General features: G+C 36.2%; 1 protein-coding gene across 1 annotated transcript in view; it reads right to left on the bottom strand.

Annotated features, from left to right (window-relative positions):
- Atp8b4 (ATPase phospholipid transporting 8B4 (putative)) overlaps window positions 1-13,590 on the bottom strand; it is a 242,420-nt gene that overhangs the window by 123,036 nt on the left and 105,794 nt on the right. The window contains exon 7 of the mRNA XM_048793164.1: window positions 1,508-1,580. Within this exon, the coding sequence (XP_048649121.1) occupies window positions 1,508-1,580 (73 nt within the window). The remainder of the gene's footprint in view (window positions 1-1,507; window positions 1,581-13,590) is intronic.

Genomic DNA, 13,590 nt, shown 5'->3' with positions numbered 1-13,590 from the left:
TACAGTGGTCTGGCACCCTAATTTGGCCACATGGGGAAAACAAAGGCAAAAAAAGATAAAGTATTTGCTCTCACTGAAGGAACAGAGCAAAGATTCAGCTCTCAGTTCCGTATTCAGTTACCATCGGTCTCAATCCCACATCCTAGTGTGGTGTTCCTAATTTTTAATGATCTGGAAAAAGGGTCAAACAAGTAATTTAAATTGTCTAAAATAAAAGTAAATAGATTGTGAATGAGAACCTGGCATACTGCCCTACATATGAGGAGCCCAAGCCACAGTGTGTGGACTTTGAGACCTCTGTTTTAGCTGCCCTGACACCTTTTTGCTTATTTTTGGTTCTCAGTTATTTTCTGAAGTCACCAGAGACATAAGTGTTCCTCCACTTCGATGGTGAACTCTTCTGTGCCTGACCTGTCCACTGGGTAGTTCCTAGTCTGGGCTCTTCCACACAAGTCAGGAAGTGCAGATGGAGCATTCATGAAAGAAGACTGTTTCAGAAAGTGCATGTTTAGAACTCTTAACTGGGTTATTCTTCTTTTTTTTAATATATATTTTTTTAATTTTCGGCGGACACAACATTTTTATTTGTATGTGGCGCTGCGGATCGAACCCGGGCCGCACGCATGCCAGGAGAGGGCGCTACCGCTTGAGCCACATCCCCAGCCCTAGGTTATTGTTCTTGTAAATAGATCTTGGGATCATATTTTTCCTTGTCATAAAATGTCTCAAATTTAATGAAGAATACAATTTGATTCACAAAATTGCACTCAACACAAAAATTTTCATAAGTAACATAATATAGAGAGATATAGAGACATAGATTAATATATATACATTTGACATGAACACTATAATAATTAGAATTTTTAGTCTCTAAACTGGGTAGCTTTTGTCACTCTAAATTTAATTTGAACTATAGTTAGTTGCATATATTTTTGGTGACTGAACTGAATTTTATTAAGGAAATTTAATATCCAACATAGCTTGAGAATAGATAGTGCACTTGATATGCAAATGAAGGCCTCATTAATATTTTATTAAGTCAGCACAATCAATAAACATTTTCTGATTATTCAAAACTGAGCAAACATTTTTTCTTTTTCTCTAGATTGTTGTTTTCAAATATATCACAAATTAACAGTATTGATCATAGTATTAAGGAATAACATTGAAAACAAATTGTTTCTAAGATACTCATAAGTACTTTAACATGTTTTATTACATAAATTTATTGACATCCTGATTTAAAATCTCTCCTATCTATCAATGTAAAATATCACAAAGGAAGTACACAAGGTGATAATTACTCAGCCTTATCTGACCTTGTTACTGAAAGTGATAAATTAATATATTTTAAAGAGTCTATAATTGAGACTTTGTACTGTTACAATACTGGTATTCACTCCTTAATTACCCTTTATTAGTATGGATTTACTAAATATAATTATTTCTATCTATATGCTATTTTCATCTAAGATAAAGTCTTCAATTAATATTGAATACTCACAGCAACAAATTGGTTATTTTCTAATTTAACGATGTCTCCCACTTTGACATTCATCCATTTTTCACTCTGCAGTCTAAGAACAAAAATAAAATTAATTTTTTCCAAGAATGGAGAAGAATCAAAAGTATAATCAAGGGAATGTATTCACAATACAGTAACAGGTAATGGGAGGAAGCAAATAAGGTTTCCCAGGATGTTAAATTCAAAAGGCCCTCTCATAACAATGTTCTTTAATATGGGAATAAAGGCTCAGAGAGGTTAAGTGATTTGCCCAAGGATACGCAGTGAGTTAATGATACCCCTTGGCAAAATTAAAAATGCCTAACTCATGGCTGAGTACTCTTTTCACCACCTCATGATGACAGATTTATACAATAGCTATGAACTTTCAACAAACCCAATCATTAACATTCTTTTCAAATTCCCTATTAATAAATACAGAAATATTATTGCCATTGTCTCCGAAGTCTATTTAACTAGAGGCAAAAAGAGATGGGAAGACAGTGGTAAGAGAGAGTAGTCCTGGGCAATAGTTAAAATACAAGTAAAAGAGAAAAAGAATAAAAATTTGGAAAGGATCACAATGGATGAAAGAAGAAGACTGGAAGACCAAGAGAGACCACCTACAGACGCTGCCCAGCACTCTGGCTGAAGGATGGCTTGGACCAATGACCCAGGACCCAGAACGACACAGCTGAGATGCTGCACAGCTTTCTTTGAAGACTATCTATATAGCAGAGTCCCAAGCCGACCCTGCACCAAGTTCAAAGGGTTTATGATGAAAAGCAATTGTGTCCATCAGATCTGGCCCCTGGTGACAAGTTAGTTGGAGCTACCCAAAGCCAGAGAGACTGGAAACAGGCCACCTGTGGCAGGAAGCCATAATGCTATCATCCCTTCTCAAACTCCCTGAAAGGTAAACCCGCCTTGTTTTCCAAGCTGGGGGCACTCATCACACTTCTTCCTCAGAGGTTCCCTCTTAGAAGGGAAAGCCAGGCTGCATTGGGCAGGATTCCCCTGTAAGTTAAAGTGGGCAGTTTACTTTCATTGTGCAGTTTTGTTTTGTTTTGTTTTGTTTTGTTTTAAAAAAAAAAAAAAACCTCATTTACTTGCTTTATAGGCTGGAAAACCATTTTAAATATTTATACAACTGTGAAATATGCCTCACACTATCAACCCTGCTGGGTCATTTGGCTTAAACACTCAAAGAATTTTTCTTTAATACAGATCCAAGTACATGTTGTTCTGGAAAATTTTCAATTGCAGCATTTTCATCTGTAGCCAGAATTCAATCATTTCTCCAGTGCCATGCTTCTCTGCACTTTATCTAGCTCGATGACAATGGGGGAACTTGGGAAGCCTTGTAAATCTCACTTTATTTATCTTTACAGGTATGGATTATGCGCTGGTTTACTTCTCCCAGGGATACCTCCTTTGGAACGTTTCTCAGGGGACTGCCTATCAGAAATAGTAGACATGAATGGGTGGAGAAGGATATCATGTCATTTATAGAAATTGCACTGCTACTGAATTGCCCTGGAGTCTCTATTGAAAGTGCATCTGTTTCAGGAAGCTGAGATGATACTAAGTTCCATTTCCAAACTCTTATTCTTCCTATTTTCATGCTATAAGCTCCGGAAGAACTGCACAGGAAAAAGCAAGTGGTATTCCCTAGATGTTGATCCAGAGTCCAGAGTTGTCCAACTGACAGCTCTGGACAATCAATAACGTACACCATGGTCAAGCAGACATTTGTCAGATTTGTGAACAGAGCCCTGACAAGAAGAGAGCATAACCCTCACAAAGTAAGATTATGCTAGAAAGTCATCTGTGACTTGACAAAGTTACCAGAAACTGAAAGCAGAGTAAGATAAGAAATATAAAATATATTATTTTAAGGAAGAGAAAATAACACTCTAAAAATGTAGCTCGAATTTTGCAGAAAAGAGGCCTGGAGATATTGGTAAATCATAAGTCGTGTGAGATTTGTGAGTTAATCCCTTATTTGGATATGTATCTATAGAAGAATAAATGTGTATAATACAACTACGGGTGTGAATTTTTTTTAAATATCATTTCCTATTCTTCCATACCAGACATATTAACTGCACCTAACTAGGAATTGAGAGATATATTTAATGAGCACGAAGGGTCATAACTACCAAAATATCCAAATTTACTAAAGAAGCGGAAACTAATAAAGACCTGCAAATTAATTTAAATTGTCTATATTTTGAATCCCACTATCACCATGGACAATACAAGATCAAAGACATCCCAGCAGAATTAAAGGGACATGCAAGAAGATTTTCTTTAAAGCTCATCTTCAAAATATTTCTGGACTTTTAAGATTTTAAGTTGTATGGTGATTGGGTTTCGTCATTACCCCAAAACAATAAAAACAGACACTCCCTGGTTCCCCATGTGTGTTGCAGCTGTTTGCTAGGCTGGTGTTTGAAGCACTCTTGCATCATAGCTCTGGAGAAGGATACACAATGGCCTCATGGGCTGTGAAGATGATACTTGGCCCCAAGGACTCAGTATCTTTGAACTTGGCTTTTACCTTTGTCAGTGAAAGCCCTCTTACTTGTGTAGATGAATTGCCATCTTGAGTATCCTGCAAACAAGTTCATGTATTTGATCACACTGAAATTCCAAGATTTTAAAATGTGGATCAATTTTCAGAACCAGATTTCTCAAAAATAGGGTAACAAGATAGCCTATACCTTAGTAAACTCACAAGCCAATTGATACATAAGCCAAAATTTAAGAAAATAGTTCATAAAATTTACATTCCAAAGGCATCATAAAAATAAAGAGTTCAAGTGCCACAGAATGACAACAAGAACTACTTTAAGGGGGGAAAAACTTTTTATGTACCCACTCTGAGTTCTAAGAAAAGGAGATGAGAGATAGCAACTTCACCTAATAATTTTGATAAATAAATTAAACCTGCTTTTTCCTGATGATGCACAGTACAATATTAGCTGCTAGGCTTAGGTGAAAACCTCTTGGAGAAAATATAAGTCTGAGAGTGAGATGGCACTAACCATGCTCTATGTCACTGAGATGGCACTAACCATGCTCTATGTCACTGAAGTGTTGGCTCCCAAGGCTACAAATCAATGGTTTACTTTGACCAAGATACCAAGCCCATTGCTGAAGCTTAAGGTACGCAAGAGGGGACCTTTGACAGGCTCGTTAAGGTGTCTGTCATCTTTTCCATACTTTAATACTCCTAATTTCCCATTAGACACTTGAATTCCTGAAAAAAATAGACTTCTTAAAAGCTATAGAAGAAGTGTTGGGGTACTATAGAGAGAATAGAGTTGACCTTCACCAATTAATCAATCAGTCCACTAGCCTTGGCTTCTTCTGTAGTCTCCAGCATACGCTATATAAAACATGAAAGCACTTCCTGTCCATAAGGACTTTATTTTGTTCACTTCTGTATCCTTAGGATTTAGAATAATGCCTAGGTCATGACAGCCACTAAATAAATACTTATTGAATGAATGATAAACAAATTAAAGAATATAAAATCAATAGTTCCAAAATAATTTGTTGAATAGTAGCATTTTCCTGAAAGTCTAATAAGAATTATAGCCACCAACATTTATTTAGTGCTTATTACATTCTAGGTACTGTACTGATCCCTTCGTGTAAGAGTTGCCAATAAAAAATAAATGAAATGTCATCAAATTTGAATTTCAGATAAACAACCAATTATTTTGTTAGTCTAAGTATGTCCCGTGTAATATTGGGGATATACTTATATTAAAACACTATCATTGTTTATTTTGATTTTCACTGGAGTGTTACATTTAAATTTGCTATACCCACTGAGACTATTTATGATTCTTAACTCATTTAAACCTCACAACAACCCTATGAGATAGTAATGTTTTTACTCTCATTTTATAGAGCGAGATACAAGGTTCAGAGAATTTGAGATGTTTACCCTATTTTGCAATATCTGTAAAAAAAAAAAAATTGAAATGCCCACCCACCTCAATACAGATAGTCCACCTGAACCAATAGTAGAGATGCTTCAATATGAATGTACAAGATGTTTATTGTAGCATTATTTATAGCAACTGATTAGAAGCCAATTAAAATTAGACAGAAGTGCCATAGAACACTTATTCCATCATGGCTCCTGTACTCACTGGAATACAATGCATGCACAAGAAGAATAAAATGGTTTATATGTGCTAATATGAAATATACTCTAACATACATTATTAAGTAAAAAAGAAATATGTGTGGGTAAGAAATTTGGAACAAGGATATACTAACACATATGTGTGTTTTTGCAGGCACAGAAAAGTTCTTAAAAGACACACAAGAGAGTGGTTGCCACTAGAGAAAGGAAATGAAGAGGGGAACTGGGAGACAAGTAAGAGTTCATTTCGACTGTATACTCTTTTGTGCTGTTCAACTTTGGGGCATGACACAAACTGGCATTTTAAAGGCCAATTTGGAAGAGAAAAAAAGAAACAAAAACTTTAAGGTCACATGTAAATGGCAGGATTGGGACTGGAACCTAAGTCTATCTGGTTACAAAGCCCAGGCTCTTCATGAATCCATATTTATTGTTCTTTTTTACTTTATTTTCTATGGTCATTATGTGCTGTCTGTTTAGGAAGAGGATAGACCCTGAGGAGCTGAAGTGATTTGATCAGGGCAATGGTGCACGCTCCCAGTGTTTAAAACCAGCCAGTCCAAAGACAGCTTGCAGTCATGGTCCCCTGATACCAGTGCTCAGTGGGCAGCAGTATTTCTGGTTCTTTTCAATCCCAGTGCTGTCAGAGCTGCAGCAGAGGGAAACACACAGCTTGGCCCTAATCCCCTAACAGCACAATGGTGAACAGGATCTCATTACGTTGAGAATGAACATAATGCTCATATCTTTGGAATCTATTTATTTTGAACAATGCAGATGTTTCCCTCCTTTTCCTCCCTTCTCCTTAGCAAAACACTTAAGCTGAGGCAAAATCACACAGGGAGGTCTGTAGTCAGCTGCTGAAGATGGTCTCTCACCAATTTTGCCAGGGAAAAAGAGTGGGTGATGATGAAAGATGCAGTCCTACAGCATGGATAATTTAATTTAACCATTTATTGAGGAAAAAGTAATGAATCTTGTAGATGTCCTGCCTTATTTATATAAATTTATACGTAATTTAAATCAATCCTATTGTGCATTATTTGGATGCTGAAACACACACACAATTTAGCCTCCATACTTTGAAAATAAAATGATTGATACACTTATTAAGTTTTACATGAACAATAAACCTGCTGGATGTTGTGCAAACTAAATCTTTCCCTAATCGGTCTCTTAAGACCCTCGCTCTTTTCTGTAAAGTCTTAGAAGGATTCCATTCATAGATAGCTAACAGATGATACCTCCTGGTGGCTGGGGAAAGGTATCCTGTAAGTCCTGAAGGGGATGTGCTGGCACTGCAGAGAATCCACCACAAACTGAGAGCCCACTCCCCAAATCTGCTATAGACGTGTTCATGTAATTATTATAATACTCCTTTTTAAAATATTTTTTAGTTGTAGATGGACACAATATCTTTATTTTATTTATTTTTTTTGTGTGTGTGTGGTGCTGAGGATCGAACCCAGTGCCCCACACATGCGAGGCAAGTGCTCCGCCACTGAGCCACAACCCCAGCCCAATGCTCCTTTTTAAATTCTAATCTGTTTAACTTTCTCTAGTTCCACTTTCAATTTCAAAAAGTCAGTGTGAGCAGCTTCTCACTGTCCAATTAAAAAATCTTTGGGGGGGAAAATATGTAAACTCATCTCCCACTCCAACAGTTAGTAAATAAGGTTGGAATGGTCATCATTACCCTAAGTACGTGTATGAAGACACAAAGGATGTGACTCTACTTTGTGTACAACCAGAGATATGAAAAATTGTGCTCTAGATGTGTAATATGAATTATAATGCATCCTGTTGTCATATATAACAAATTAAAATGAAAAAAAGAAAATATTTCTGTCCATTAAAATATTCTAAAAATTACCACTGACTCCCCAAATAGCATAAGAAGAATGTCTGTGACAAAAATCTATTTCTCTATGGGAGAAATATTCCTTATATAAAGAACATATTTTAATGAAAAAAATTACCAGCAACCACCTTGGCCTGGTTAGATGAACCGTTCTCTGCATCCAAGTGACCACACTTTATTTTGAGGAGAATTTTCTCTTACAAAGTTCAATAAAGAATAACTTTTCTTTTTGTGGAAAAAAAAATAACTCACCCCAAAAGTAGTTCTCAAAGGAGGAGAAGAAAATCTGAGGGTCTTAGTTCCAGGATTAAAAGCCTAGATTATGTTTTTCCATTGCCTCAATTAATGGTCTCAATGATTTTTCCTATGGAGGGGCAGGTTAACAGAAAGAACATTGACTGCTTAAAGTACCAAGTGAAAATAAGGCCCATATCAATAGAGACAATGTGCAAGTGTCTCCCAATGGTATGATTTGGTTTGTTCTGGTCAGAGAACTTAATATTTCTGAAATCAGTATACCTGATTTTTCAGCCCCAAGTACAACTAAGGGAATCTCTGGAAGATTATGATCTTAATTACTTGCTGTATTTTCAGTCACATTAAGTCCTAAATACTTTCTCACAAACTTAAAACTTCACTTTAAAATAAGTTGTAATGTTTATCCTCTTGAGCTCCTCAAAAACAGAATAGCTTGTAGGTAGAATTCTGAACTAGTTGATCATCCACTGGCATGTAATTTGTCACCCTTCACTAATGAGTTCAAGACCTGCACAACATGAGCACTCTGAGCTAGACACTGTGCGGAGTGTTAGGGCTACAAGTGGAACTAGACGCAGTTGTGTTTATCAAAAACCTAGAGACTCATGGGAAAATGTAAATCTGGCTCTTAAATAACCCAGTTAAATCATCTTTGTCTCCTGATACCTGGAGCATGTGGCTATACTTCCATTCAACAAGGAAAAATACCTGTATTTCAGGAGAATGACCTCAGTATTAAATTGTTTGCCATACAGCTGTCATCAAAAGCCCAGTGAGAAAACGGATAGACCATAGAGATTGTCTAATATGAAGGATATATTAACTTTCATGCCTTAAGATATTCCAAGCTTTGTCCCCATATACAGTGAGCTCATCAGAAAACTATATGCCTGGACTTTATTACTCTGATCCCTTTAGACTTGTCTTCTCAGAAGCATGACTTAATACCATGCCAACAGTCTTCAATCAGGTCATGTGTAAAATATCTCTGCTCTCTGAGGCTTCAACCATTATGTCATTCATATTTCTCTCAGCACCAGGATAAATCTTATTGCTCACAATTACTAGAATACTTCCTTCCACTGGACCATCAGTTTTGTATCCTCAGCACCTTCATTATGAGGAGAAATAAAGTTCAAGGACTGTTTTAAATTCATGAATGACAAATCTTACTGGATTGTTTAAACAAAAACTAGAAAATTTTTATACTATGACTGACTTTTTTGGGAATAATCTTGATAATTCCATAAACAAAATTCTGTTCAGAATGGACCAGCAGTTGGAACTGAACTTTTAAAAATTATTATACTCTTATGGATTGGCCTCCTGCTAATGAAGGAAATGATGTGACATAGCAGAAGAAGTTGTATAATTAGAAAACATAAACTTGAGTCCAAGCTTTACCATCAACCAGTCATGTGACTTTGGTCAAGAGTTTGACCAAAATTTGAATATCTTCCTATACTATAAGAATCTTGTCAAGCTCTCAGAAAGTCTGTTAGACTGAGATCTTTAAAGTGGCATACCACCAGGGGCTGGGGTTGTGGATCAGAGGTAGAGCACTCTCCTGCCATGCGTGAGGCACTGGATTCCATCCTTAGCACCACATAAAAATAAAATAAAGATATTGTGTCCACCTATAACTAAAAAATAAATATTTTTAAAATAAATAAATAGAATGGCATAACACCGGGCTGGGATTGTGGCTCAGTGGTAGAGTGCTTGCCTAGCATGTGTGAGGCACTGGGTTCAATTCTCAGCATCACATCAAAAAATAAATAAGTAAAATAAAGTCATTATGTCCAACTATAACTAAAATTATTTTTTAAAAATGGCAAAACACCACCTAACACTTAAATATCTGTCATGACATTTGTGAGTTTCAGATAAGATAAATTTATAAAAGCAGTTTTAAACTGTAAAATGTATGGTGATTTTTTTTATTATTATGAAGCACCTCATTATAAAGATGGTACATTCTGATTTTTACTTCAAGTCTTCAAAAGAGCTTTTTACCTTTAACTGCTGCCCATACTTTCTCTAATCAGGACTCATCTCCACCTACCCAGCTATAACCTCTCTGGTTATATCCAATAATCATTTCTCAGTTTTTCCTTTATTTGTCATGGTGAGCTGCTTCCTCTTTCTTCAAACACTCTACTTTAAATCCAGAATGATACATTCACATGGTGTCCTTTTCACTTCATTAGTCACTCCTCTACAGTTGGCTGTGTCCATCAAAGGCCGATGAGTTGAAGGCTTTGTCACCAGCCTGTGGCACTACTGAAAGATGAGGAACCTTTAGGAGGTGGGAGCTAGTGGAAGAAGTTAGGTTTCCTCAACACAATGACTAATATCTTAATGGAGCTATGGTATCCCAGTCCAGGCAGACAACTGCCACAATAGCAGGAATCATCCCCAGTAATCCCCATCTTGGAACTTCATTCAAGAACTATGAACTCTTGATTCACAGATATCCAAAACAGCAGCATTCTTGTCGTTGTCATCTTTAAAATATATCTCACTGTGTGGGTACTGGATGATATTATAAAAGTACTGCTATTTTGCTGACTATACAGTATTATGGCTAAGTATATTTTAAGTTCTTATGCTCAAGATAAATAAAAGTATTTACTGATAGCATGATAACAACATCCAAAATTTGCTTCTCAAAAACCCTAGAAAATAAAAAATTTGGAATAGACACAAAAACAGTCAATGGTGGCTGCTGTAAGGTAATATATAGATGAAAATTCCATTCTGTTTATACTGTTCTATTTGTATTTGAAAATCCATGATAGATGATGATAACGATGTAGATACATAGACACACACACACACACACACACACACACACACAGTCCTACTTCTTATGTCCTCCACTGTTATCACCCATGTCCGTGGCATCATTGTGTCCCTGGGACGACAGTAGGAAACAAAATTTGTCATCAATATTCTGCCCTTGCCTCCCTCTACTGTCCAATCTCTACATATCAGACAGAGAAATATTTTTTGTTATTCATATCATTTTCCTGCCTGAAACCCTCCAATGGCTTTTTATTACATTTAACATAAAACTGGAATTCTCTACCAGGACCTACAAGAACTGAGTTTTTCCCATTCCTTGGAATTTTCTTTATCATAATACTCCAGTCATTGTGGAAATCATACTGTCCAGTTCATTTCTACCTTGGGACTTTTATACTTGCTGTTCCTGTTACCCATGATCCTGGCATGTCCAGCTCCCATTCAAATATCACCTCTTCAAGAGGACTTTTCTGGGAACCCTATTTAAAATCATCTCCCGGGCTGGGGATGTGGCTCAAGTGGTAGCGCGCTCGCCTGGCATGCGTGCGGCCCGGGTTCGATCCTCAGCACCACATACAAACAAAGATGTTGTGTCCGCCAAAAACTAAAAAATAAATATTAAAAATTCTCTCTGTCTCTGTCTCTGTCTCTCTCTCTCTCTCTCTCTTTAATAAATAAATAAATAAATAAAATTTTAAAAATAAAATAAAATCATCTCCCTACACCTCCCATCCTATCATTCTCTATTCTATTTTCTTTGCTGTACTTAAAAACTATGTCCTACAGGAAAGCTTACTTCTTCCTTCATGCCTTTAAATTTCTAATTTCTTCACTGTGGTCTGTCATGAATGCACATTGCTGACTGAAAGGGTAGGTGGAGTCTGCTGAATTTAAGCACTCACTATATTTCAAGCAATGGTGACAAATCCAATTGGGACTCTGCCCTGAAGTGACTGGCAGTCAAAAGAGAGCACCTAAAAGGGGCTAACTTCTAAAATGCTGTGTTTAATTGTGCCCTGATGACATTTGTAACATGCTGTGGCAACACAGAAAGAGTACTAATTGTTTTACTTGCCCAAAGTAGAGACTGAAGGAATTTCCAGAGATGGTAGCACAGAAGCTGAGTCCTAATGGATAAAAGAGGGAGAAGGAAAAGAACACACTGCAGGTTTTTAAAAGCAAGTCATTTGGTGTGATTAAGGATGATATTCAAATGATGAGCTAGAAGCTATACTGAAATAGGTTATTTTGATCATAAAGGACACGTTGGGAAGCTACCAAAGAATTTTAACAGGAATATAAATTGACTTGGACTGCTTCATGGAAAGTGGCAGGAATGTGAATGTCTCAGCAGAGCCCAGTCCTGCCTAGAGAAATATCACTCACCCCGCACACTATGCCAATCAAGACCCCAAGGCAATATCTCCATATACAACGTAAGGATGTCATTGTTTTCCACTGGAGAATTTATTGGAAAACAAAACTTAAAATAGATTCTCAGCATGTGGAGTAATACTATAGGCCAATAATAGACTATGAATATAAATAGATGAGTCACAGAAAAGACAAATAATAAATGAAGTTAATAAATATTTGGGAAAACATAGTTAACTAGAAAGCAACAAAATTTTTAAACAACGCACCTATTCCTACTCACCAGATTGACCTAGAGTTTTTAAAATATAATACGTAAAGTTGTGAAGGCGTCATGAGAAAAACACTTTCATTTGTTTAGATACAAGGATAAATGTCCTGGAAAGCAACTTAATGATATGTAAAACTTCAAACACCTATTTGTTTCTGTAGAAATATGGTTATAAAGAAATAATTGGAGGTGCACATAAAGTTCATATTCAAAAGATGTTCCTCTAAGCGTTATTTAGGAAAACAAAAAACTAGAAACAATTATCCAACAATAGAGGAATCATCAATTACAGCACATCTATTATACAGTCCTTAAAAATATGTTACCAAGGAATTTTTTTAGACCATATGTGATTTACCATGTCAAAAGAAAAAAAGTGGAATACAAAATTGTATGCTTTGCATGTACTTTTGCATATATACATATTTGCAAGAACAAATTAAAAAAATGAATACTTTACAGAGTAGATATTTTTACTTTTCTAGGTTTTTTATTTTCATTGATTAATTTTAGTTATAAAGCTTACTTCCTCTAGAAAGCCTTCTATGACTCCCTAACTAGACTAAGTATCTCCCCTTTAGTACTTCCATGGATAGTCCATATGAATACCTCCACCATCATGTACATTAGGTTATAACCATCCACTTGTTCTCTCTCTCCTCTATAAAATGTGAGAAAACCATAGATGATATGTCAATCATCTTCAATCCATAAATAGTACTCAATATTTGGAGAACTAAGATGGATGTAAATATTTCTCTTTGGTTCAGAGCAGCCATCGTAAGTCTGGTCTTAATAGTTCTGAAACAATCACTCAAATGTCTTCAACTAGGCTGGCTGCACTGTTGATTGTAATCAGTTTTTCTAATCTAAGCCAAAAGGATAGGGTGTAGCCAGAAACTACAACACTGTGGCCTGCCATAAGCTAGGGCATGGATCAGAGTGCCCTCATCAGTCTATTTGTCCCAGATCTAGCAAACCTGAGTAACATTGGCTTTTGGTACCTTGTGTCCCACTGACCACAACTCTCTAAGTCCTGAGCCAAGGGCTGGTATATCAAGTGGAGGTTCCATTTCTATATTTCAAGATAAGAGGAATGATATAGGCCTTCTAATAAAATCCCTTCATTTCTCATTACTCACACTGATATTACTCAAATGCCGATTATGTTGAATTGGCTTTCGTTTGTTTTGTTTTTCTACCCCTGGATCTAAGTAGAGATTAGATAAATAGATAGATAGATAGATAGATAGATAGATAGATAATAGATCTCTATGTATTTATGTGTGTGCATGTATATACAAGTCAACTCTGTTTTTCTCTATTAGGAAGATGAAATTTTTCCA

This window comes from Marmota marmota, unplaced genomic scaffold (assembly GCF_001458135.2).
Source record: "Marmota marmota marmota unplaced genomic scaffold, marMar, whole genome shotgun sequence".
Lineage (NCBI taxonomy): Eukaryota > Metazoa > Chordata > Mammalia > Rodentia > Sciuridae > Marmota > Marmota marmota.
The sequence above is the reverse complement of the archived record's forward strand: the minus strand, read 5'-3'. Positions and strand labels throughout refer to the sequence as shown.